General features: G+C 36.8%; 1 protein-coding gene across 1 annotated transcript in view; it reads right to left on the reverse strand.

Moving 5' to 3' along the window:
• ryr3 (ryanodine receptor 3) overlaps positions 1 to 24445 on the reverse strand; it is a 266715-nt gene extending 242270 nt beyond the window's left edge. Inside the window, 3 exon segments of the mRNA XM_052015084.1 lie at positions 12942 to 13049; positions 23387 to 23506; positions 24416 to 24445. Coding sequence (XP_051871044.1) covers positions 12942 to 13049; positions 23387 to 23506; positions 24416 to 24445 — 258 coding nt within the window.
• Between the last annotated feature and the right edge of the window lie 3498 nt (positions 24446 to 27943).

Raw genomic sequence — 27943 nt, forward strand, 5'->3', positions numbered from 1 at the left:
GCCTAGGCCCAGAAACTTTCCTTGAATTCTGCATAAACATTAGCTCAGGTGACAAAATGACATTTTGAGCAACCATTCCAGGTGCAGCAAATGGTGGGTAATCTGCTGTAAATGATGGTGTTAAAAGGAACTCAACAAACTTAGTCAGTTATTAAAAACAAAACCTCAGGAACTGCAGTGGAATAAAAAAAAGTGACAGAAGTCAATGTTAAAAATCACAAACTATTAATGCTCAAAGTTGTTAATTTCCAACTAACAATCCAGCAAAAAAAATACCAGTTACCAAAATGGAAGCTCATCATAGTAAGCTAAAACCAGATTATTTTTCCAACTAGGAATTAATTTTTGTGCAAGTACACCAAGTAAGAAAGTAATTTCTCTGTTGGTGCATAGTATTTGTCATGGGACTTACAGTAGGGGTTACTGTGTCATGTCCCCAAATTTAGAGTGGCTGTCATAATCTATTGTTGGGTAGTATTCTGTGATTTTATTAATGTTTCAGGTATTAGATTTGGAAATAAGAAGGATGACTAGAGGACATTGACAGGCACTAATAGACATCTTTTATGGAAACATGGTTATCAGATGAGATATAGAGGATTGGTGGCAATATTGATCAAACATAATAAGTGATGTTTGAAGGAATGATATTACATGAAGATCATCAAACAGGTCTGTATAAATTGAACTAAATAACAAAAAAAAGGGACAAACAGATTGATGGGAGCATATCCCTCACCTCCAAGCAGTGAACTCAGTCGGGAAAAAAAGGAAGTATATGTAAGATTTAGGAAGCTAAAATCAGACTGGGCCCTTGTGAAATAAAGACAGCAGGAAAGTGCTCAAGCAGGTGATTAGGAAGGCCAAAAGGGGCCATGAAATGTCCTTGGCAAGTAGGGTCAAGGAGAGTCCCCAGGCATTTTATACTGACATTAAGAAAAAGAGGATAACTAAGAGGAGGGTAGGTCTACTCAAGGATAAAGGAGGGAATTTGCGCTTGGAGTCAGAGCAAGTGGCTGAGGTACTAAATGAGTACCTTGCGTTGGTATTTACCAAGGAGAAGAAATCGGAGGATAGTGAACATAGAGTGGGGCATGCTAATGTGCTGGGACAGTTTGTAATTAAGGAGGAGGTTGTGTTGAGTCTTCTGAAAAGCATTAAGGTGGATAAGTCCCCAGGGCTTGAATGGCATATATCCCAGAATATTGAAAGAAGCAAGTGAGGAGATTGCTGGGGCTTTGATAAGGATCTTTGTGTCCTTACTAGCAACAGGTGAAGCCATGGAGGACTGAAGAGTAGCAAATGTTGTGTCTTTGTCCAAGAAGGGAAATAAGGATAATCCAGGTAATTATAGGCCAGTGAGCCTCACATCAGTGGTAGGAAAGCTATTGGAGAGGATACTGAGGGATAGAATTTATGCACAGTTGGAAAGGCATGGCCTGCTTAGGGACAGTCAGCATGGCTTTGTGCAGGGCAGGTCACGTCTTACAAACTTGATTGAGTTTTTTAAGGAGATGACAAAGGTCTGTGATGAGGGTAAGGCAGTGGGCATTATCTACATGGACTTTAGTAAGACATTTGACAAGGTCCCTCATGGTAGGTTGATTCAGAAGATAAAGGTGCATGGGATCCAGAGTAAATTGTAAATTTGGATTTAGAACTGGCTTGCCCATAGAAGACAGACAGTAGAGGTGGAAGGCTGTTAATCTGGGTGGAGGTCCGTGACCAGTAGTGTTCCATAAGGATCAGTGCTGGGACCTCATTTGTTTGTGATATATATTAAATGATTTGGATGAAAATGCAGATGAGTGGATTAGCAAATTTGTGGATAACACCAAGATTGGTGGAGTTGTGGATAGTATAAGGGACTATCAAAGAATACAGTGGGACATAGATCATTTACAGATATGGGCAGAGAAGCAGCAGATGGACTTTAATCTGGGCAAGTGTGAGGTGTTGCACTTTGGGAGGTCAAATGAAAGGAGGTACAGAGGGATCTTGGGGCCCAGGTCCACAGTTCACTGAAAGTGGCTACACAAGTTGATAAGGTGGTAAAGAAGACATATGGAATGCTTGCCTTCATTGGTAGGGGTGTTGAGTTTAAGAGTTACCAAGACATCTTCTATTAAAATATACACTGAATTCTCTCGTTTCTAATTTTTCCTCCTTTAGTAAGAATTTCATTAATTATCCACCAGCAAAGCCTAGCTGATTGAACTATAGTTTCCCGAGAGCATTCTACTTCCATTATGTAATATAATAATTAGATCTCTTCTGATTCTCTGACATTACATCTTTTTCCAATTCTCAATGAAGTGATGAGAAGCATGAGAAGCATATTATATACGAGTATAATGCATCAGTAATGATATTACTGAAATACAAGGAATCTGGAATAGGAAGCACAGCAGGCGCTATGCTAGGAGAAATGGGAACATCTGTAGTTTATACATAAGAAACAACTAGATAATAATATCAAAGTAAGATTGGCACTTCTGCTGATTGTTTCCCTTTTAATTGTAGCCCAATTTCAGATTTAATTCTCATTTATTTCTAACTTTCTGCTCCATGGTACATTTAAGTTTGTTTTCATATCCTTTGTATTGCATGATAAGTCTTTTTGTCATAGTACTAATATATATCTACTGCAGTTTTGAATTGATGCTTTTATTTTGTTTCCAATTACAATCTGCATAAGTGATTACAGCTATCAAATTATAAGCAGCACATTTGCTGAAAAGAGAGAGGTAGGTTCTGAACTCGTGTTTTTACAAACAATAATCACAACCTACATTTGCTAACATTATAAATGGTTTTCAGTCAGGACTGATTGTACCATCTGGCAAAAGTACAGGATTTTAGCACAAAGTGTCAATACAGCAGTCTGATAACTGGTATTACTTTTCAATGGACCGTGAGCTGAAAAGGTAAATTAACTTACCTTTATCATAAACCTCTAGAAAGCAGAAAAGATGAAAGCAAATAACATGGATTAACATTCATGTGCCATTTTTGCACTCTGCATCAAATCGACAGTGTGAAAAATGGGTTGGCATTTCAAATAACTCACCCATTACACGAAGACTTTAGTATTAAAGTATATATAATCTTAGAACAAAACAGGTTAGTTAAGCATAAAAATTGCAAAGATAACTATGATGGGTACATCTGTTTCTGCATTCTGCCTTCCAACTTCTATTCAATATCAAAGTAGCATGTTATATTGTGAGTCAAACGAACTTGTGCACCTTGTGCTATATATGTAATCAGCTCCTTGAAAGGAGTTTAAACTTGAATGTGAATGGAATTGAGATTTCATTAGAAGATCCTTGTGGGAACATATTAGTGTCACTATTGATCTTCTAATACTTTTCTGAGAATTGTGGAGAATAAATCTTGCACAATTGTTCCACAACCAGTCAATTTTCTTAGTTTTGCCAATGAAATTAACTCTCTGATTTCAAGTTACACAAATAGTCTTTCTTTTTATACAACATATTTATGTTATATTATTGTATAGTTAAATTTTGGGAGTTAGTGTGGTTGGAGTACAGAATCACAGGTTGAAGAACTAAGTGACACAAAACTAAGGCTCTACAGCAACATCACTGGTGGGAAATTTTAAATACAGCATGATAAATTTACACAGGGACTTTTTAAGTGAAAGATTACAGGAAGTAAGTTTTTTTTAAATACAGGAACAAAGCACAAAAATTCCAAAAGAATTGAATTACAAAGGGATTCTCTCGATTTACCATGACTGTTTGGGAAAGATAGAATCACAACTCAGGAAAATAGTGCAAGAGGCCATTTTTTGCAATTTACGACAGTTCTAATGGGATTCCATCAGAATCAAACTTTTGACAAATGTTTTATATGGATAGTTCCAACTTTAATATTTTTGCTGCAAGCAGATTAATGTAATGTATAAATTATGGTTGAATATTCTACCATATGTTAGTGAAACAGCTTTTCATGAACTGTTAACTGTATAAATACCTTTTATATGTTGTTTTCACTTGCAAACATAAACATAAGAGGTACAAATTTAACATGAAAATGGCCAGATGTGTTAAGCTTTGAGTAAGAAGTCAAACTAGCTACCCACTGAAGCAAATGTAAAAAAATCTGAGTATCCATTCAAAAACTAGGGTTTTTCAGATCAACTTGCTCACTCAACCACAATCACCAAACTTAGTAACTTGTCATTTATTTCATATAGCATCTTCAAACTGTCTGCTGTCTTTGTTTACTTAGCAACATGATGCCAATTCCAAAAAACAATTTGCTAGCGGTTTCTGCTTGGAGATATTCTAAGTATGTGACAAGGAATGATATAATTCTAATCATTCCATGTGAAATAATTACCTTACAGATAACTGTTAAGATAATCTAGAAAGCTAATAAAATCACTAACATTTAATAATGATATAAGTTGTTATTTTTGGTTTCTCACTAATTTGATTTGTTACCACACGATGTGTTGCCTTCTGTGAGCAAGTGGAGTCTTCTTGCCCTTATTTATCATTAATAGAGTTTGTTGCACAAAAGTTTGGTTCCTCCATTGTGAGTCACACACAACTCAGTCAGAAATAGCTATAATGATCATCAGCAGATCTTTTTGTTAAATTCAGCAAATTTCCCTTCTAATTGGCAAATAATTGAATGCACATAATAATAATTTTAGTGGTTTTTTATTGCAGCTGGTACTACTTAATGGTACTAAATCTAATTTGTATTTTTCCTCTTTATAGAAATATCAGAGCAACGATAGTTACCCTCAGAGATTTTTTCTTCTTGGCACTGACGGAACTTCTTTTGATAGAGCCCTTAATGCAATAAAAACAAAACAAAATAAAGAATTCTTTAGCTGTGTCTTGCTGGTCAATGTTGTTACCGCAAGTACCTACAGTCAAAGATGGCATTGTGTACCCTGTGTGAATAAAAGATTAGTGTACCCTGTGTAATTAAAAGATCATGTCCTTTTTATATGTTGTGAGTAGAAATTTTGTGCTTTTTGTTTCTGATGTAAACTGTGGTTAAGTCAAGAACTTAATAGTATTATGTAAGTTTGGTGACAAAATAAAATCTGCAATGTTCCTCAAGAATGAATTCTTCCCCTCGACAAATATGTGGCATGTTTATACAGTAGTGCTTAATTTCCTATTACATAAATGAAAGAAAAATAGAAAAGGATATCATGTAGAATCAGTCTGCGAATGTAAAATGGAGAATTCTACGAAGGATTCTAAACCATGAGCAGATCTTGTAAGGTCTACTCCCCAAGGATCAAAAGGAAAAGATGTGATTGTTGTGTGCATCACATAGTTTGATCTAATTATCATTTGAAGATCTTGCCTTGGACCCAGAATGCGCTTCTCCAACATTCTGATGAACATGTGGGCTTCTACCATTCACAGTCTTTATTTATAGCCCTCATTGATCTTCCTACATTTGGTACTTCTGTTGGTCAGGAATACAGTCAGAGTTAACTTGCTCTGCCACTGTAACTCTTCTGTTGGAGCCAGGAGATGGGTTCAATATGATTTATGTTAAAGTTCCCGTGCACGGATCTTGTCGGAAATGATTCTATATTTCATCTTCTACAACAGGATCTTACCACTAGCATGCTACACCACTTCAAGTATTATGGCAACTATTCCACACAATAAAATGGACAAAGATATGCATCTAAAGCGCTATAACTAGACAGATCTCTTCAGGTTTTTTGTTTATAATATGATTTTGGTTAGGTTGCCTCAGTATATAAGAAATGATAATTGAAGGTTTTTATTAAAAGTCAAAGGTTTGTGGGCAAATGCACTGTTTGATTATAATCTGCAATGAAACAGAATTCTTGAAATATAGGAGATCAATATATCCAAGATAATGCTGTAAAATCCAACTATAAACTTCAGCTTTTGTTGATAGTTTCAAAAACTTCTGAGAAGAGCATTATTCTTCAGGGGAGGTGTTTCAGAATTCATTGTAGTTCAATCATCATACTACACAATGTCACAGAAGTATATGATGTTGCAGTGAAATTACTGAATAAAATCCATCTGTCATGTCATATTTAAAATTCAACAAAAGCAGTTTATGGCCTTGGTCCCTGGAAGCTATGGAAGCACAGTTTTAATGTGAAACATGAATTCAAATTGCTAAATCCCAATGACAAATGCAAATCTAACATTAGATTGTGTAACATCAATGGCTTTGCATAAAAAAAATTAACAAGAAAGGCAACGTGTCTGGGTTTGCCTTGAGATACACTTCTAAATATTCTGCAACTCTCAACTACATTGCAGAAGGTTGCATTCCAAATAATTTGTACTTTCACTGAACAAGTAATATATATTTATAAAACAATTAAATAACAATTGTCCTAACAGACAATAATGGACAGCATCAGAAACTGCATTCTGATAATGCACAGTTGAACACAAACTCAAGATAAACCCACTTAAAATTATCTGGAATTTCCATGTTTAATAAATGTGTACAAGGTGGATTATGATTGAAGTGACCATTTGTACTTAGAGCCACGAGAGTAGAAAGTTTTCACTTTCAAATTGAGGATATGTAGCCTTAAAAACCACAAGAAAACCAAGAAATTGTAGGGCTGATATTCTTAATCTGAAACACTGTATCTTTAAAAATAGGGTATAACAAGATTAATTATCTAGTTAATTTGTAATAACAAAATGAAGTTTATAAATTTTGAAAAATAATATTTTTTTTTCACTCAGACAGATAAAAAGGCTTCCATGATAAAATTAATGACTAACTTTTTGACAATTCTCCTTCAGTTCTTGGAGATAAGCAGTCCCTAAATCATTTGCTAAAGTCACACTGCTTGGTTCAATTAAATTAAATTAATGGTAAGTAGGCTTAGTCAGGAGGCGAGGATTTCAATTCAATTACAACACAGTAAAAGCTTCCAAAAATGTAATTGCTAACCAAAATCATGCAAGATAGTGTCTTGCTCCAAGAACAGAATTCTTGCTGCAGATAAATTGTTTAAAACATATCTGACCAGCTGAAAATGAATCAAGGACCATATTTGTCTCAGCAGAAATATATTTTCAGACTTAATATTGGTGCAAACAGAAGGGGTTTGAATCAGCTGCAGCAACTCCTAAATGTAAAGTAAATTGAGATCAGAAGAGAAATAAATCAAGACTTTTTTGCAGTGGCTGTCCTGCATTTTCACACACTAAAACATTTACAAAATCCAGAAAGGAAGTGGGAAAGAATAATGAAATTCATAGTTGACAGCACATTATATCACAAAATCGCTTATTAAAGCTCAGTATCTCACAAAACTGGAACAAGTTGGTTTGTTTTAGGTAAATGCTGGAAATACTCAGGAGGTCAGGCAGCATTTGTGGTAAGGGCAACAGAGTTAATGTTTCAGGTTGAATCCCCTTTGGCAGATCAGGAAGAATGAAAAAAAACAAGTTAGCTTTATGGTGCAGAGAGGGTGCAAGAGGGATGCATAGGACAAAGGGATTATCTGTGACAGGGGTGAGATTTGGGTTGCTGTAGTGATAAGTTGTTGCTGAAGTCACCCTGCTGAAATGTCCCGTTGCATCTGTTCTGATGTTGAGACTTTCCACACAGGTGCCTCTTAAATGACTTCCTTCTTCCTGAACTTCTTGCATAGTTGATAGAGCCCTTGACTGTACCTCATCTATTTCCCACTCCTCTGCTCTCACCCCCTCTCCTCCAGAACACAGCAGCAATACAGTTCTCTTTGTTCTCACTTTCCATGCTACCGTCCTCTGGATTCAATGGATCATCCTTCACATTAATCTACCAACCACATGACTTCATCAATAGCTAATTACCACTCCTCCATCTGTGCTGCAATATAAAACTTATTTACTCACTTTTCCAGTTCCAACAAAGGGTCTCTAACTTGAAATGTTAACCCTGTTTCTCTTTCCACAGATGTTGCCTAACCTGCTGAGCATTTCCAGCACTTTCTTTTATTTCAGATTACCAGATTCTTTTTGACTTTTGTTTTGTTTTACTTCTTTTGTTAGAGTTCAGGGAAGGGGATGGGGCCATGGGAGGTGATGCAAAGGTGCTCTCATTTTTAAGAGGGGCATTTAGTAGCTATTAATATATCTTCTTCAAAAGACAAGGAATATATGGCTAGATTGCAGGTAATACAAGTTAAGCATGTTATTAAGCATATGTGTGCGAAGACCTTCTCAATAAAATAAATCAACAACTTCAGTAATTTATGTGAACCCTTTGAGTTTCTTTCATTTGAAATGTTCATTTTTATAATAAAAACATCAGATTTAAAAATATTCTATGAGTTTGCACTTTCCAATTAACACTTTTAATGAAAATATACTGAAAAATTTTATGTCATTGTCAGCAAATTAAATTGCTGATGAGTAGAATTGTATTAATAATATAATGTCTTTTTGGCCATCCTCCAAGGTGATACAGGAAATCTTCTCCCTCTGATAGTCAGGAGACAATTACCTGCAGATTCAGCATCCATTGAGTAAAATCATTTAATGGGGTTTCTCACATATAAAAAATAAGCAAAATCCTACAGCAAAAAAATGTCAGTCCAGAGCTGGCAGCACATTATATCACAAAATTTTCATGTCTGTTCCTTTTAAAACTCAATACTTCACAAGACTGGAACAGGTTGGTTTGGTTTGGGTGTTTTAATGCAGGGTGTGTGCCCACCCACTGCTCACCCTCCTAAATGGCACTACAGCAAGTGGTCCTCTTCAACACTGTCAGATTCTTTCTGTCTGGGAATGAGGGTCACCTTCCCTTTACCTTCAGTAAGCCCAAGGCAGAAAAACTGGTTCAGGGTTATGGTGAGGTCTGGGAATCAGGTGGAAGTCCTTCTTCTGTTAAAGAATCCAACCTGGAGAAAATTCTGGGTCTTATCATCTCCTACTAATATTACATCCTCATAGATGCACAGTTGTGATTAATTTCTCAGTCAAAAAATCCAACCCATTTCTACGATCCTATGCACAACACTGAATTATGCCTCTGCTTTAATGGATTAGATACCTAGCAGTGCAGAAGTATGTAAACTTGCCAGAGGTTAGCTGGCAACACGTTTGATCTTCCACTTCACCACTGGAGTCAGCACCGTGCCCGGCAGCAGTTCTGTAACCTACGGAGTTGAGGGACTGAATATACTTTGCATCTGGCCTGCCTGCTTTGTACCGGCCACAGTTGGTCCCATTCGTTTGAATAGGGCTTCAATAAAATGCTGTTTGTTTTCTCAAAATAACTTGACTTTTAATATCAATGCTTCAATTACTTTAAAATGAATGTGATTTTGTTAAGTAAATTTAGAAATCATTTTTCAACTGTTTGAAATGGTTTTGATCATTGGAGAGATTTAGAAACAATGGAAAAGCCCACTGATGGCACAAGCTTTCAGAAGGTTATCAGGCAATTTGTGAGCATGGACTCCATTTCCACGGCCACACTCATGGCCCAATCCAACTCAATCATTGGCCGTAGCAATGAGTATGGATCTGCACAATCACAATTTCCCAGTGTGATTGTGGGCATCCTGCAAGAGGTGAATGTGAGACCTGGGCCTGTCCACCTCTATCCGGCCCAATGTCTTATTCAACCACAGTATCCATTAGCAGCAAATACATATTTATGGTCACTTTATCAGCTTAAAGAATTCTCATGGAATAGAAACATCATAGTCTTTAAATCTTCTGTTAGTCGAGAAGCACCACAATATTGCATAATCAATAAGTAAAGCAAGACAAGAGAAGAAACTCTACCTACCAACGTCACTGAATAAAATTTTCCAATAATAGAAAAGGCAGTTCAGGTGAAATTTGGAAACTGCTGTCATTTCACTTTAGACATTAACTGGTATTGTTGCAAAATTCACCATACCTGATTGTTTGATGATTGAATATTTTTAGTAAGGACAATTCAATCAGTAAAGAGTTCCAACATGATAAACAAAAATCACATTTCCCTTTGAGTTCAAGTGAAGTCAGTTGAATAAACTGCTTTTCATCCCATCACAAAAATGAGTAAATTAAAAAATAACTAATTACACAATTGCACAACATCTGGAAGAATTTGCCCTATGAAAGCAAGTTTAGAGTTCAACATTTTGACTGCATGCATGTGAGAAGAAGGGAAAAAAACAAACAAGGTAATAAACATACCCATTTGGTGAAATCAATTGGCTAGCATGTTAAAAAAGAAATAGCAAAGAGAGAATAAATTACAAGGCTATAATTATACATTTCTCTATCTTATCCAGATAAATCTTACGATTTACACATTGGAACATTCTTTTATTTATTGTTCATGGGATGTAGACATTGCCACATTTATTGCCCATCCCTAATTACTGTTGAACAAAGAGGGCTGTTCGGAGAATACCACACTGAAGGGTCTGGAACCACATATAGGCCAGAGAGGTTGGGCATGGCCAATTTCCTTCCCAGAAGGACATCAGTGAACCAAATGGAGTTCACTGCAGCTGGAAAAAATAGAGATTAACACAAAAACATCTACTGGTGTAGTGAGCTAAATCACATTCCTTAGTTTGCTGTAAATTACTGATAAAAACAGCACAATCAATAACTTCTTAGTTATGAGATCCTTAAACAATAATCCAAGTATCAACATACTCGGAATAGATTTTGGGAGTTGCAAATAAATCTAACAGCTAAATTACTTTTCAAAGCCACACAGGTATGCAAAATCAGTGAAGAAAATGTATGGACACAGCAATATACTCGCCATAATAATATCAATGATTTATTATTAATAATGAACTTGACAAAGTGAGTGACTTTTCAAACAACATAATGGGTTTTTTTTGCACCACACTAATCTGTAGCATTCTGAGTAAGCAGAGATTTTGAGCACCTCAAAAAAATGAATTGGAACTGAAGAGCTAAGACAGCAGTATTATGCAGCATTGAAGAAAAGAACTGAGATGAATTTAAAAAATAAAGAGATCATTGCAGGTGGGAATATACACTGAATCTATTTGATTCTGAAACAATGGGAACTTACACTGAAGAAGTCAATTTAAATAAAATTTACAGCATAAAACTAGATTATTTGGCTCAATTGCTTCAGGCTTTACACAAGGCTCCTTCAAACTTACTTCATCTGACCCGACAAGGATAACATTTCATTTCCTTCTACCTTCAGTCATCTAGGTCCCCCTTAAATGCCTCCATCGCTGTGCACCTCAACTAACTCCATGGCAGTAAGCTCCAAATCCTCACCACCCCTTCAATACAGAACATTTTATTTAGATTTATTATGCAGCATCAAATATTTATGATGCGTACGTTTGATTTCACCTACATGTGGAAACATTTTAGGACTGATTTTACATTTGAAACAAGACATGAACATGACCCTGAAGAAAACTGTCCATTAAAAACCCAGCAATCTGCATGACGAGGACTTCTCCTTTATCAATGTCCCTTTAAGGGATCTCAGGTGCATTGGTGTCAATAAGCTAACCGAGACGCCAATCCCATGATAGGGTGACTTTGATAAGGTTTCAAGCATTTTACAGAATTCTCACTAAGGATAAGAATCTTTTTTTTCATTGAGGAGAACACAATTAGCAAGGCCACCATTTATTACCCATTCTGAATAATCCTCAAACTGGCTGACTGTCCCTTCTGTGTTGGAAGGGGATGTCAGAAGTCAACCACGCAGGACGGACAGGATAAGGATGGCATATTTTCTTCCCTCAAGGAAATTAGTGAACCAGGTGGGCATTTATGTCAAGCCTGTTTCTCTCTCCAGACATGCTGGCAGACCTGCTGGGTATTTTGGATACCTTCTGTTTTTAATTATGGCAATCTGGCAATGGTCACTGTAATTGATAGTTTTTGTTTTGTATTTAATTAACAGAATCAAAATTCCCCAGTGGTCGTTGTAAGATAATGTCTTCACACCCTCTGTTAAGGCTTTTAGATTGCAAGTAATTAAACCAATGAGTTATCATAGCCTCATATACAATTAAGGAAAGAGCTGAAATATCATAAATAATTTTTTTAAATTTAAAATCAATTATATTTTGAAATAATTTCTCTGAGGGAAATGAAATCCACATATATATTTTTCCCCGTTTAGGGCCAGGAAGTTTGCTATGCAATACTTCTGAAAATTTGCTATATATTTCCTTTGAAACTTAATAAGACTGCACGAAACAAAGCATTAAATCCATGACTCTGGTGGATTAGACTAAGGAACAGCACACCCTGACTGCAAAGACTGAATCACTGATCATAACATCTGGATTTCACATTAAATTATACTATGTGGAAATCCTGAAAGTTGCTGTCCATTTTACAGTGTAACAAAGGCAAGATTGGTGACTGCAAAATCCAAGCCACTCTCCATTCTACTCTGTCAAGCCCCATAATAATTATAAAAATCTCTATCAGACCAATTTTTTTTTAATGAGAAAACCTCCCAGCCTATTCAATTTTCTTCAGCAGTTCTACTTTCTCAGTTTTGGTACTGTACTCAGTAATCTTTTTTTAAAATATTCTTTCTGCGGTGCCCATATGTTGACTATGTAATATGGAGGCCAGAAAGATGCATGATATATTTCAGTGTGGTCGAATCAATGTATAAACTTAACCAATCATAACACAGAAAGTACATTCTTTGTTCAGCAAGATCCCTCTCCATGCATTAGTGCAATGGTCTTTGCAACAGTGTACAATTTGGATGATGCATTTGTGGTGCCAATTCTATTCAAATCAGCTTGATAAGAGTCTGTGCCTTTGCATTTTCTAGACTGCAATGATTTGTGGGATAGTGCAAATAATTCAAATCAAACAAAAACTTATGGCCTGGAAATAGCACTCACTCAAGAGCACAATAGAGTGGAAATACAAAACATGTAAATGTTTGATCTCGATAGTTACCCCTTCATTGTTCTTTTCACTTGTACTGGTCAACATCTCCTGCAAGGCTCTGACTGACAATGACTGCTCCAGCACAAAAACACAGATGGAAAGGTCAGGAGGAACATACTGCAAATAAAGAAACAAAAAAAGTTTCATTTTCTGTTATGTTGTCAATCATAACAATAATGGACAATCATAATTTAAACTGCAGGGTGGCAAAACCAGAAAGCTAAAGAAAAGAGAGATGATACTAAGAATTAAAATGGAACTTTCATTTTTGTCTATTTGGTTTATCTGGCATCAAGTCCATTGCCAATTTACTCAACCACGTGTGTGAATTTGTAGCAACAGGATAGGAAATAAAATACATCTTGCACAAACCCTGGAAACTATGTAAAAGCTGGTACATCTTTCTACTGCATCGGCATCTGATCAGCCTCTATGTTGTCTGATTAGTCATGCTGTTCAAAGGTTCAATTTTGGCCACTTTTGAGATGCAACTGCTCTAAAACATAGCAGGAGAATTTTGGCTCCTTACAAATAACAGAAATGATGAATACCATGGGGGAAATTATATAAGAATAAAAGGCTCACTAAGTGGCAATTTTCTGAATTTTCTCTCTTCCCCATTTTCTCTGAGTTCTGGTTGCTCTTCAGTGACCAACAAAGATAAGCAGACTATACTGTCTGTGAGAACATTCCAGCCAAACTCTACCCTGAATACGTGCATTTCCAACAGTGGCTTATATACAAAAGGAGGAACCTACCCGATTTCTTCCAAATAATACAAAATTGATATTCTTATGGTTCCTGACTGAGATCAGTTCTGACCAGGAAATAAACTTGCAAGTTAAGGTAATTATTACTACATTTTTGAATATATTTTATGTCTTCCATGTAGGAAGAATCTATTTTCCTAAAGGTTTCTTCTCCATTGAATTGTATTTAAATTTCTTGTGAACTCTTAAAATCCACCACAATTAGATAACTACAGATACTGTAAATACAATTGTTTATGTTTGGACATGACCCAGACAATACATAACAGAGTTAATATAAAGATGAAGCTTACTACTAAGGAAGTGGAATTTTCAAATATAAAGGTGATATCAATAATGCAACATATGGGATTATTCATCGAGACTCACAGGAAATCTTCCATTTTGTGCTCAAACTTCCCCCTCCTCTGAATGAACATGTAGATAAATGTATATATTTAATAACTGCAGTAGCTGCTGAATCTTTATATACAGCAGCACTTTTTGAGGCTTGATACTGATAACCTAAACCACACATTATGCAATTGCTCTAATCAGTGTGCTATGGTAATAGAGCTTAAGAAAGATTGATGCAGCTTTTAATACACTGGAGTGACTCTCCAAAATCTGAAATTAAAACCTTACTCTTAATGTAAAATACGGTAGTGCAGTAGTTACTGTAACGTCATTACAGCGTCAGCGACACAGGTTCAATTTCGGCCGCTGTCTGTAAGCAGTTTATATGTTCTCCTCGTGACTGCGTGGGTTTCCTCTGGGTGCTCTGGTTTCCTCCCACATTCCAAAGACATACGGGTTAGGAAGTTGTGGGTATGCTATGTTGGTGCTGAAAGCATGGCAACACTTGTGGGCTGCCCCCAGAACACTCTATGTAAAGATGCATTTCACTGTGTGTTTCGATGCATGTGACTAGTAAAGATCTTAATCTTAATCTAATCAAAGAAACTTGAATATATACCATTTTTAAATTAATTCTAGCATTCTGAGAGCAAATCCAAATTTGGTATGGAATATAATTTAACAAGATTATTTTTATGTTGATGACATTTCTTTTTCTTGTATTCCAATGTTTTTATTAAACTGAGCACCCCTAGCAAGGATCATTAGGTCAATTATACTAGACCAGGCTCGTTGCACAGAACATCTGGCCATGGTCTTCACGTGCCCAGACCTGGGCTACTGCAGAAACCTTTGTGATGCTTGTGGCATGGTCCTGACATCGACTGGGCCATAGGTGGGATGGCCCAGAGGTCTTACCCCTGAAACATCCCTAACAGCTGGCAAAAATTTGGGGGATATGGCAGGTTGGTGTTGAACTTCGCCAGCCACAAATCAGGCAAGTCATTTTCAAAGTTGAAATGGTTCCAACAAAGGGACATTTGAAAACTATTAAAATTAAAGTTAATAGCTTAAAATTAAAATCTCAGCATTAAAAAAAGTCTAATAAAAAACAAAAACAAGTATTGGAAGAATTAAACTAAATCAAAATAACTTTAAGTAATTAACTTTCCCTTTGCCTTCCGAGTCTGTGCCCTACAAAGCCCATTAAAATCACCGAGTAATGCTGCGGAACCTCAGCAAGTCTGGTATTGTTGTTGCACTGCTTGGGCAGTCCAGTGATGGGACAAACTGATTTTGGCCCCCTGAATCTCTCAGTAAGTCCTGGGTATCCATATTTTAGAACTCATGAGCAAAATTCCAAGACTGACTTCAGTTTCAGTGGTTGATCAGAGCAGTTCCACCTGAACAATTCAGGTCAATGTTTCCACAACTTTGCCCAGCATTGGTACAGCACCTCCAAATGCACATGTTTGATTTGCTCATTTTCTGTGCCTGTTACTCTAATTGGTTCTCTGAAGAAGGCTGTCAATTTAAATCTCTATTCCACTCAATCTGTGCAGTGGGCTCACAGCAACAAGGAACTCAGGTGAAGATATTTTCATACTGGATGTGAAAATTTAGTGTGTATTAAGGACTCAGGCTGAGCAAGTATTTACACCATAACTGATCAACTTCAAGCTGTTCCAAGATGATATTTATTATGTTAATTTGGAATCAATTTAATTTCAGAGGAACATGAAGTAAGACTCCTTAATTTTATTTTCAATTTTTTTTGTTCATGTGAACATACCTAGCAATACAAGCATTAACCTAATTACCTGCCTAACCTAATTACCCTTGAATCAAATAACTGCATAGGCTATTTCAGAGGACAGTCAATAATTAATCACGTTTAGGCTGGATTGGGCAAAGAAAGCAGGGTTCCCTTCCGGGAAGGACATTATTGAATTAAATGGTTTTTACCATAACAAGTAGTTTCCTGGTCACTGTACCCTGCACCCTGATGAAAAACTCCCACACTAATGTGTTCTAGGTTCAGCTTGCTCCACGAGGATAGAATTACTCTTCAATTTATTAGCTACAGATGGTGCAAATGCAGCCAAAGATCTGGTACATTAATGGGTCCAACTTGCTGTATAGTTCTGAAATAATACAAGTTAAGCAAGTTTTTTGCTGCAATTTTGATAGTTGCCACAAAATAAAACAGATTTCAACTTATTTCCTTTGATATTAGGAAACCAAGCTTTGCCATGCAAGAAAATGTGTTCTGTAATATTTTAATCTCCATTAAGTGTAAAGAAGACAGTGAAAATGAATTATGGCCACATAAAATGTTGATGCAGCAGATACAGTTAACCTGACTAACTATCTTGCTCAATTTATAGCTTCAATAACACCCAGGCAGAATGTGATAACTAAGCAAGATTTATGTTTGGAGACGTGTCTAGCAAGCAAAAACAGGAGACTGACCTGAGTGAAAATTTATTATATAAGGTTTCAGCAATCAAGCATCCATTAGTTTAAAAGCACTAGTCACTCAGTGTAGGCATATTTGTTGCCATCAGTTACTAGGTAACTCTAAAAGCATTCAGTTAGGACTATTACAATTGTCTATCATCACTAATGATATTTGTTAAAGAAATTGTAGCATGCTTTTTCTTTCTTCATTTTTCTGGTTCATTTCTGAAGTTATTACAAGGCTAGAAATTCTTGAAAACACAGATTAAGCTGGCAGCGAGCAGGCAACTCATTATTTTCCTGTAGGCATAACATGCAATGCTGAAACAGAATGTATTTGGGGAAGGGCAATCAGGGCAAGGATATAAACAGTATATGACAGGGTACAAAGAAGAAAAAAGGAATCTTGAGAGGCATGATCATTGATCCCTGAAAGTTGGAGGAGAGATAGATAATGCGATTAATATAGCATCCTGACTTCTACTCTACGTCTTGGCTAACAAAGGCAAACAAAGGAAGATCCTGCAAGAACTGTAGAAGCTCTTCCCAGCTTCCAGCTCTTCGTCCATAGTCTGTGGATTTCTTCATTTGTTAGTAGAATAAAGCAAACTGTGCTGGTCACCATTATACAAGAAAGATGTAATTGCACTAGAGAGGGTATAGTGGAGATTTACAAGGTTCTTGCCAGGATTGGGGAATTTTATCCATGAGGAAAATTGGAAAGAACAGAATGGTTTTCTTGTAACAGAGAAAAGCTGATTGGAAATTTAATTAAAACGCATGAAATTATGAGAGGCCCAGACCAGGTGAATAGGAAGAATCGTAGAAGAAAGATCAATAACTAACAGACATACACTTAAGATAATTGGTAGAAGGATTAAAAGGCAATTTAGGAAAAATAATTTCAGCCAAAGGTTGGAAGGAGTCTGAACCGTAATGCCTGAAAGATGGATGGAGGCAGAAATCTACAACACATTCAAAATGCTCCTGGATGAGCACCTGAAGTGCTGAAACTAACAAAGCAATGGACCAAGAGCTGGGCACCAAGAAGAACTTAAAGAACTCTTATTTGCTAATCAGGACACAATGGGCAAAATGGCCTCCATCTGTTTAAATTCCTGAGTCCATGATTCTAATCACATGCTATTTACAAACCGCAAAGAATTTCAATGAGTGCATATCAAGTTCATCGAGTTCCTGCTCAGCAGTGGAAATTATTGCTTTCTCCTTTTTAAATTTTTTGTCAGTGTTTAAATTTTTATGTAATTATGAGCTATTCATATCATGTCGAAGTACTAGTAATAAAGCTCATCATGATAACTTTGTAATTTTTTTTTACAGGAATAATATTAGAATAAGTCTCTTTGTGTTGTTCTACTGATGATAGAATGTTAGGTATAAGAATTAATTTTAAGTAATGTAGCATAATCAATATATGTATCGTGATCAATATACAGAGAACCGATTGAATAAGTTAATATTGCACAGCTCTGAACAAAAAGGTGTGGTAAAGCATTTTCAGATGTAAGGATTGGAGGACTAGGAATTTAGGCACAAGATTGCATCACAAGTTTGAAGGTTAAACTGGCCTCGTTGCCTAACATTCACATAAATGGAAATAACAAGTCACCACCATCTTTATCATAGCTGTTCTGACCACAACATTTTCCATTGCAGTGCTTCCACAAAGATCCCTTTTTTTGTTAACTCTGGATCCCCCTCTACCATATACTATAAAATATCTGAAGTTGGTTTCATTATTGACAACTTAAAATAGACAATCAACTCTAGTTCATTATATGACTAATGATACGCTCTATTAGTTTTATAATCAACTAGGATAAAAAACAAATATATGCTGGACATCTGAAATAAATACAGAAAATGCAGCAGGTCAAGCAGAGCCTGTTGAGGGAAACAGAGTTAGCATGTTAGATCAACAAGCTTTCATCAGAATACATAAAAATATGGCCAAAATAATTATAGAGATGGCACAGAGAAAAGCACGGACAAGGGGAAAAGTTTTCTTTAAGAGCGGACTGATGCTAAATCAGATCTAATTCAATGCTATTAAGTGCCTTCAGTGCTCTGACAAAAGGTCACTGACCTGAAATGATAATTGTTTCTCTCTACAGATTCTGCCTGACTTGCTAAGCACTTTCACAATTTTCTGGTTTTATTTCACATTTCCAGTATCTGCAGTTTTATGCTTGTTGATTACCACTGAATTCACTGCCAGTTCTCTTGCTGGAATTCTTATGTTCTTCTCTCCTCCAGGATTACTGCCTGTCCCTTTTACTTTAATCACCCACAATAGTTGTTTCCTTTCTTGTTTTTGATAAAGTGTTGACCACAACTCTCTTTGTCATCTGTACCTCTTTTCTCAGTGAATAGCTCATGCTCCAACTTATTCCACTTGATTCCGACTGAAATTCCACCCTTCACATGGCTTCTAATGAAAGGTCTCCATTTGTTGCCTGATATGCTGAGGATTTCTAACATTTTCTGTTTTATTGTAACATCGACCAATCTAATGTAGATTTTATTTTCAAATAACTTGTTTGCTTTTAAGAACTAATTCTATTTTTCTTTATTAAACTGACTATCAAGCTTTAACATTCACTAAAATGCAATATCAAACAGGTAACATAAACTGAATGCTGACCTTTCAAGAAAGAAAGGCAGATTTGAATTCATTCCTCATCTATCACAGCTCGAGCTTGTTTCGAAGCATTTTACAGCCACTTAATAGAAGCGCTGTCACTGATGTGATTCTATGGCCTTTTTGCTCACACTTGCCTTAAAATACATAATTCACTGAATGTGTGTTCTGTGTTGTGCCAAAGCTGCTACATTATTCAGAAATGCAAAACAAACTAAAAAGGAAAAATAAATACTTAATTGGTGTTTATAAAATGGTTAGGGTGGCTTTCACTTAGGATATTGCAATTAAACAGAACCTGTCTGTTTCCTGAAAATAGCTGCCTGCAGAAATTGAAGTTGGCCCGTGCTTGCTGCTTGGAACATTGAGAGGCCAGTGAGAAGATGGTTAAAGGAACTCTTTCCACGACAGTCGGAGAGCAGCTGTTGAACAGGTTGCTGTGCAAGGGAGGAAAAATGCAGGGCAGTGAGGGGACACATTTTTTCAATGTGTCTGCCATCACACGCCTTCTCCATGATCACACACACTGATTTCCAAGCCAGGAATGGCCAGGTGCCACGTGAGGCATAAGGCTCATCAGTCTGGCTGAGACTGCAACATTGATCTCTGTTGTGAATTTAAAAGAAAGGCAGGAATGAATAGTGGGAGGCCCAGCAAAGCTGTATCAGAAATGCTGAGCAATAAAAAAGTGAGGCTAAGATTAAGAGAGCAATACATCAAAGGAACAGTGCAGCAAAACTCAGTCACTAGTTACTACAGGTCCATGACTGCATTAAAACAAACAGGGCTTCACTTGATGTTCAAGCAATGATTGGTATAACATGAAGTGTATCTAGCCCCTCAGCTCAGTAAGTTACAAAATGTCCTTTGACACTTCTGAACTCAGTAGCAAGTCCAGGGGCAGAGCAAGAGGTCAGATGGAAAGACATCACTGGTCATTCATCATCACTGGGCCTACATCCTGGAACTCACAACTATAGCATTGTAGGAACACCCTCACCAGAAGGACCTCACTGGTTCAAGGCAGCAGCTTGCCACCACTTTAGGAAGAACAGTTAAAGATGAGCAGTAAATGCTGGCTTAACCAGTGATGCCCTGATCCTAAAGGTGAATAAAGAAAAAAAACTGACCTCTAGTAAGTTCTGTGCCGATGCGCACATTACAGCTAGACATCGGTTCCCTGTGGAATAACCAGTTAAGTATTGGCAATGATCTGGCCCAATACATATTAGCAATCTACAGGTTTTCTGAGGCTGGGAGTACAAAAGTGACTATGTTGAGCAAACATCACATCTGACCCAGTCGGCAGTTCCCACTTAATGAATGTTTAAATTACCACGTTGGTGATCAGGCAGTAAGCTTATGCCCTGAAGTGATTACTTGGATGTGGTAGAGGAAAGACTGATGTTATTTTTTCTCCTTTTTAAGGCGCAGAATCATCACACTGAGAAATATTAGAACTATCTATGAAAAAGAACTTTAAATAGGTAAAAATAATTAACTAGATACACATTAATGTTTTAAAAATTTTTAAAAATCGGCTTTGTCAATACAATTTTTGAGCGAATAAATAGTATCTGTGCAGTTTTGATGTGTTTATTTCCTGAAATGAGCAGTGCCATACAAGCATTTAATTTGGCTTTGTAAAAAATTGTATTAATGGTGGTTTCCAGAAACAGCAACCCAATTTTCATTTGAAATTGAAGGATTCACTTATCAATCTACCTGTTGTCAGAAAATAAGATATTGCACCCCCACTTGCATATTGTGGGTAATCCTTGGATGTCTTTCCTTTAAATTTATTCACATTCTTAGTTAGCTTTCCAATTAAGCTAATTCTTATTCTGTTAAAGTTGCAGGTAAATGTACTAGACTTGCCTTCATTTTGCAAAAAATGTAATAAAGTTTTTTCTCCTTTATATAATAAAATATTGAGAATAGTGTGGAGCCACTTTTAGCTCCAATTCATCTGAATGATGGGCAAAAAAGTCTCCAGGTTTTAACAACACTGTGGAAAGGGCCACAGCAGAAAAGTGTATCTCACATATAATAAATTGTTTCAGAAAGGAATATCATCATGGAGGAATGCAACAAGAATGGTTCTCCCGAAGTTGTGGGTAAATAGGCTTTGCAGTTTGCACTGTATCATCTGGCCTGAATTTTCTTAATGGAAACAGAAGGCAGAACTTCATTGGTTCATCCCCAACTTTAGAGATGGTAGGGTACTGAATAGGGGTAACAGCAAATTAAATTTCTTACCAGCATGGTCATTTTGCTAGTATTGCCAATTTAACCAATTTGTGCTGTCTGTGGTGGCCATTTTCTTACTAGTAAGCCATACTGACTTACTTTCACATCTGGTGCCGATGCATATATCTAAATTTCAACTCCAACAGAGCCATTGATTTGCCTGAGTCTCATACAAGTAAAATGTCTCTCAACAACTCAGTATTTCTGCAGACAACAACAATAGTTTCCAAAACTATTTTACTTTCATAGAGGTCTGATTTTATGTAATTTTCCAAAGGTTTTGCCTTCCTTTATATAGTTTCCTAAAAAATGTATAATTAGATAATCTTAGTAACATTACACGTTTCGTTGATCAAAATGTAAATAGGATGTTTCCATATTAAATCTCATAACTTCAACCATCTGGTGTGATGACGAATCTGAACCTGAATTCAGTATCTGAAGCAGATTTTTGTTTGTAAAGTTAATAAAAAAAAGAGCAAAGTCAAAAAGGCAGACAACTGAAAAATGTGAATGAATTGACTGCATTCCTGACGTGAATCTGAAAGTACAGAAGGGCAATATTTACAAAAAATAATACAAATCATGGAGAAATGGTTTCATTGTAAAAGATAAAATCAAAAATAACAGAGCCATAAGTTTATAAAATACTGAGCAACATGGAACCTAGAGCCAATATCAGTTCATGTTTAAATCATGGCCTGAAAAGAATTTTAATGAATGAAAGCTTTGGGGGAATTGGGATGCTTCGAGGGTGCTGCAGCGAGTATTTAGCTGAAAGACTCACCCAAAGCAAATTCCAAGCACCAGAACTCCACACCTTACTCGAGTTCTCTTTAAACATCAGCAAAGCAAGCAGAGCATGTGCTGGGAAGGCCTGCTTTTGCACAATGTAAGTTGCTGCCCACAGTGAGCCTATGCTGGAGTTGCATGTTGTTAGGCACTACTGCACACATCTGACTGATAAGTGTATCAGATAGATAGAGAATGATTATAACAGATGGCACAATGTCCATGACATTTTTTTCCAAAGCATTTTTTGAAAGAAATTGTCTCATATCATACACAAAATGTTGTGCTATGCAATCTAATTTCTAGGTCTTAATATATTACATTGCTCAGCAGATAGGCTAGTGTGTGCACACCAGCATTTGTCTGAAAATTTCTAATAACCTAAGGTTGACATTTACTCAAACTTTAAGACTAAATGCTCTCTGTGTAAAGGATAAGCAGTTGATGACTGAATGCAAAGTGGAAAGATGAGGGTCTGGATAGTGGTGTGAGGGTAGGGATGGGGGAGGGTTTGGAGGGACTAGGCTGAAAACTTCATCCCTCTTTGCAATTCACCAAGAGTCATGTGACATTTCCATCATTACATCAAGCTAAATATGAAAAAAAGAGTGCCAAACAATTAACAAAGCAAGAAAATAGTAAAACATAAAAATACTTTAAATTTGGATACAGCAATTTAAAAAAAGTTTATCTATTCTCCAGATTTCCATATAACACTGCTTAATTCATTCACTACACACCAGCGATTGCTGAAGAATAATTTGTCTAAATTATTACTCTTAGATAGACACATAACTGATAGAGAAATGGAGGGCTATGTGGGACGGAAAGGTTAGATAGATCTTAGAGCAGGATAAAATGTCAGCACAACATTGTGGGCCGAAGGGCCTGTACTGTGCTGTAATGTTCTATGTTAAATACTATTTGCCCAAATAGAATATAAATAGCAAGACAAAGAAAATAAGATCTAAACGTTAAAACTAAATCAGAATTTTATTTTTATAACTGATCAATTGATTTCCATTTGATTAAATTGTTGATAGTACACAAATGCATTTGAACACATTTGACATTTTGTTTTTTTAAGGACTTTAAGGGCCACTGGATTTTAAGGGCCATGTCATCACTGAGAATGAATATTCTGCCAAACGCATTATGAAACCTGAGATATAAAATCTGAATACCTTAGCTTCTGAAGTAGGCTCGAGAAAGCACAAACGACTACCGAATCCTTCAGCCGACAGGCAAAATTTACGTTGTTCTTTCTTGATGGTGGCAATGGACTGAAGTACAACTTCATCATCCTATATAAAGAAAAATGAGCCCAGTGAGAACAGTTTTATATTTTTCTAAAATTCTGTTCGACAAGTGCTCGAACTACTGACAAGAAAATATCAACCAGTGTCCCAGCCTCTTCAATCACTATGTTCTGTCACACTGGGAGGACATAGCCAGAAGAGGAATACAATCGAGAGGGAGTGGATCCCAGAGTCCTCAATATTGGCAATGGACACCATGAAGTCTCAGGCATCAGGCCAAGTGGGGGTAAGCAAACCTTTTGCTGATTACTACCCACCAACCACCATCCCAGGATGCACGTTGGGTGTGGAATTTCAATGTCCATCACCAAGACTGGTTTGCTAGTATCACCGCTACTGACTCAGCTGGCATTTCTGAAGGACATAGACGCCAGACTGGGTCTGTGACAGGTGGTTTCCTTTAATTTTCTGTCCTCATCTTTATCAAACTACTTGTTGCAGATGTATAGTATTAGCGGCAGTTCACACTGTACAGTCCTTGTGGGGTTAAGTTCCTTCTTCATACCGTGAAGACCCTGTATCATATGCATACCATAGTGCTAAGTGTGACAGGTTTAGAACAGTTCTAAATGCTGAAAAGTGGGCATCCATGAAACTCTATGGACCATCATCAGAATTATATTTCATAACAATTTGTAATGTCATGATATCGCCTCTGTCAGGGACTGTATATTCTGTGGCAAGTGGCTCACTTCCTGACTTCCCAAATCCTTTCCAACAACTAGCTGGCACAAATTAGGAAAGTGATGGAATACTCCCCCACTTTCCTCAGGCAGCCATATGACACAGAGGACTTGGTCAGGTGGATAATATCAACAGAGTGTGAAATATATAGATGTGTACACCTCCCACAAAACTCAAGAAGCTGGACACATCCAGGACACTGGAGCCAACCTTTTTGGCATTCACTCCATACCAGTGCATTATGGTTTCAGTCTATACAATCTCCAAAGTCTAATGCAACAACATGCCAAGGTTTCTTTAACAGCAAATCCATGATCTGATATCTGCTACCTGGAAGGTTAAGGGCAGCAAGAATAATGGAGTGATACCAGCTGCAAAGCGCCATCCAAATTAAGTCATACACCATTTTGAAGTAGAAATATATTTCACTATAGCCAAGTTCACATCCTGAAACTCCTCAGCCAGCAGAGCTGGGGGAGCTTATTCATGGCTTGGATAGCAGTGATTCAAACCAGCAGCATGCTACTACTTTCTGAAAAGCAATTAGGGATTGACAATAAATGCTGGTCTTGCCATTTTCTCCTGTTCAATGCCAACAAGAGTATTGTAATGTTGGTGATGCTGTCTTCATATTGGCCACACCATCTTCAACCGTATCTCTAAACAAAATTCCTTTCATAATAATCTGATGTACTTTATTTATACTATTTGATAGGTTATATTCTTCAGTGATTTCTTCCCAGAACCTTAGCTTCTCTTTACACCTGACATTACACTTGTTCTTCCCCGCATTCTCCACAATATACGTATTTTCTTTCCAGTTTGACAATGAAAATTAAACACTGTATTTCAAACATGCTCGAATCAGAGAATGATAAATGTCTTAGGTTAACCTAGGCTTATAACTAATACATGAAATCACTTTAATTATGATCTTGCAATCACTACTGAACAGTGCTTCCTTCGTAGAAATCTGTTTTTGCATGTTACAGATGTTACGCTGGAGAAAATCCACAAATTTGTAACGTACGTCTAGTTACACCAGAACTTGGTGCCAACCACCAAAGCTTGGCATTCATTCAGTCATGAATTTTGGTAGATAATTAAAAAATTGATAAGTAGTAAAGGTTCCATGAAAATCCACATCTTCATCTTTGGCAGTGTTCAGCACAGAAATGAAAATATTAAAACTGAAAAATTTACGACCATCTTGAGCCAGAAGTACCAAGTGGAAGATCCATCTCTTGAGAAACCAACCATCACAGAAGCTAATCTTCAATTTGCCATGAAGCAATGGCTGAATGCACTGAATAAGATAAAGGCTAAGGACCACATCGATATCCCAGCTGTAGTACTGGTGGCTTTTGTTTCAAAGCTAAATGTGCCTCTGGCCAAAGATATTCCAGTGCAGATACAGCATTGGAATCTATCTGACAACGTGCAAAGTCATCTCTATATCTGAGGTTCAGAAAAGCACGAGTCCAATTGGCCAATTTTTACCACAGCAGCTGTTTCTCAGATATCATACACTTCTCACCATTTCATTACAAAGTAAAAGTTGAGTTTATTGTCATATGCATGTGTACATGTATGTACAGATGCAATGAAAAACTTACTTGCAGCATCATCACAGGCATATAGCATCAATATAAGCAGCATTCACAAGAAAAATAAAAATTACATGCAGTTTTTAACAGGAAAAAACACAATTATAACAAGAAAAAACAATTATAACAAAAAAAAGTCCATTTTAATGCAAAGTAATCAGAGTGGTCATAGTGATTAGGGTTTTGCCGCTTAGTTCAAGAACCAAATGATCAAAGGGAAGTAGCTGTTCTTGTAACTGGTGGTGTGGGACTTCAGGCTTCTGTACCTCCTTCCAGACGGTAGCTGTGAAAAGATGGCATGGCCCAGACAGTGGGGATCTTTGAAGATGGATGTTGCCTTCTTGAGGCAGCACCTCCTGTAGATACTACCGATGGTGGGGAGGGATGTGTCCGTGATGTACTGGGCAAAGTCCACTACTCTTTTCAGCTTCTTATGTTTCTGCGCATTCGAATTGCTGTACCAGACCATGATGCAACCAGTCAGAATACTTTTAACTGTATATCTGTATTAGTTTATTACAATGTTCGGTGACAAACCAAATCTCCTTAACCTCCTAAGAAAGTAAAGTTTCTGATGACTTAACTGAAGACTCTGCTCTAGAGTTCAGAACCTTAGAGTTCTGCAGATGGTAGGCAGAGGACATTGCCCTGAGGAATACTGCATTATTGGTGATGTCCCAGGTCTGAAATGATGAAAGTTATCATCTACATTGTTATCAGTGGTACGAACCATCATTTAATTATTTAGGCTATAGAAAAGGCTATAATGTGGTTTTTGATCCCAGTGTTTCTGGGATCAAAAACCACATTATGTAGTGTTTATATAAGAACTAAATTTCAGAGGTGATATTTGGTCAGCATTTGACCATTGGTTCCAATAGACTTTTGATCAGCTGTTTCAATGCCAACTTATGTGGCCTTCTGACTTTTTATGATAGTAAAGTGCCCTGGAATACAATAAAACAACACTTTATAAATGGAAGTTGTTAGTTTTGTAAAAGCAAATCTTTAAAGTCCCAGAGAACTGCTGCAGGAGTTTATGAGAACACCATTCTTAGCCAATTCTTCTCTGAACTTCCTTCCATTATAATATCATGAATGGGCCACAACTGGTACTACCTTACCATCTCCAACAAAAATCAAAACTCTAGTCATTCACCATCAATAGAATGCATATCATTACTGCATCATTACTGACCAGTAGCTTAAATGGATCACTCACAGCCATTTGGGACAAATCTGAGGATTATTTACTATGAAACTCATCTACGAATCTAGTTAGCAGTGTGATGAAATGCTCACTGGATTGAATTGGTGCAACTGTTGTAACAACTTAAGATTGGTAGGAAGCTTGGGGAAGAGTGCCTCATCTTTCAATTAGGCACATTTCAGCCCTCTAGACTAAATACTGAGTTCAACAATTTGCAGTCATAACTAGTGCTTCCAATTATTATGGACAACAGCTGTTGTTCATGATTCTTCTGTGGCTAATTAATGCTACCCTCAGATCCACCCATGATTTCCTTCCGCATCTCAATCCTATTAAAGTTATATCATCATTCTTCAGATCATTAATTAGATCATTAATCTTTCTATCCCACCACAAATCTTCTGTTTCACTTTTTCTAACCCTTCTCCTTTTCCCTCCTCTGTACCTGTTTAAAGTCTGTTGTATTTCTAACCTTTCTAGTTCTGATGAACAGCTGTTGACCTTAATAAATTATTCTCTCTCTCTCTAGGTATCACCAACTATTTTCAGCATTATTTGTTTCCTATTTCAGATTCTAAGCATCAACAGTACTAAAGTGTTTTTTTTTAAGAGTTTTTCTGTTGTTCAAGAAAGGCACCAAGAATAAACCGGGAAATTATAGGCCAGTGAGCCAGACATCAGTCATGGGTAAATTATTGGAATGTATTCTAAGGGACAGGATATATCAGAATTTGGATAGACAGGGCCTGAGTAGGGATAGTCAACATGGCTTTGTGCATGGTAGGTCATGTCTAACCAATCTTAGAGAGTTCTTTGAGGAGTTTACCAAGAAGGTCAATGAGGGAAAGGCAGTGGACATTGTCTACATGGCCTTTTACAAAGTCCTGCATGGGAGGCTGCTCCAGAAGGTTAAGTTGCTTG

This window comes from Pristis pectinata, chromosome 1, assembly GCF_009764475.1.
Source record: "Pristis pectinata isolate sPriPec2 chromosome 1, sPriPec2.1.pri, whole genome shotgun sequence".
Lineage (NCBI taxonomy): Eukaryota > Metazoa > Chordata > Chondrichthyes > Rhinopristiformes > Pristidae > Pristis > Pristis pectinata.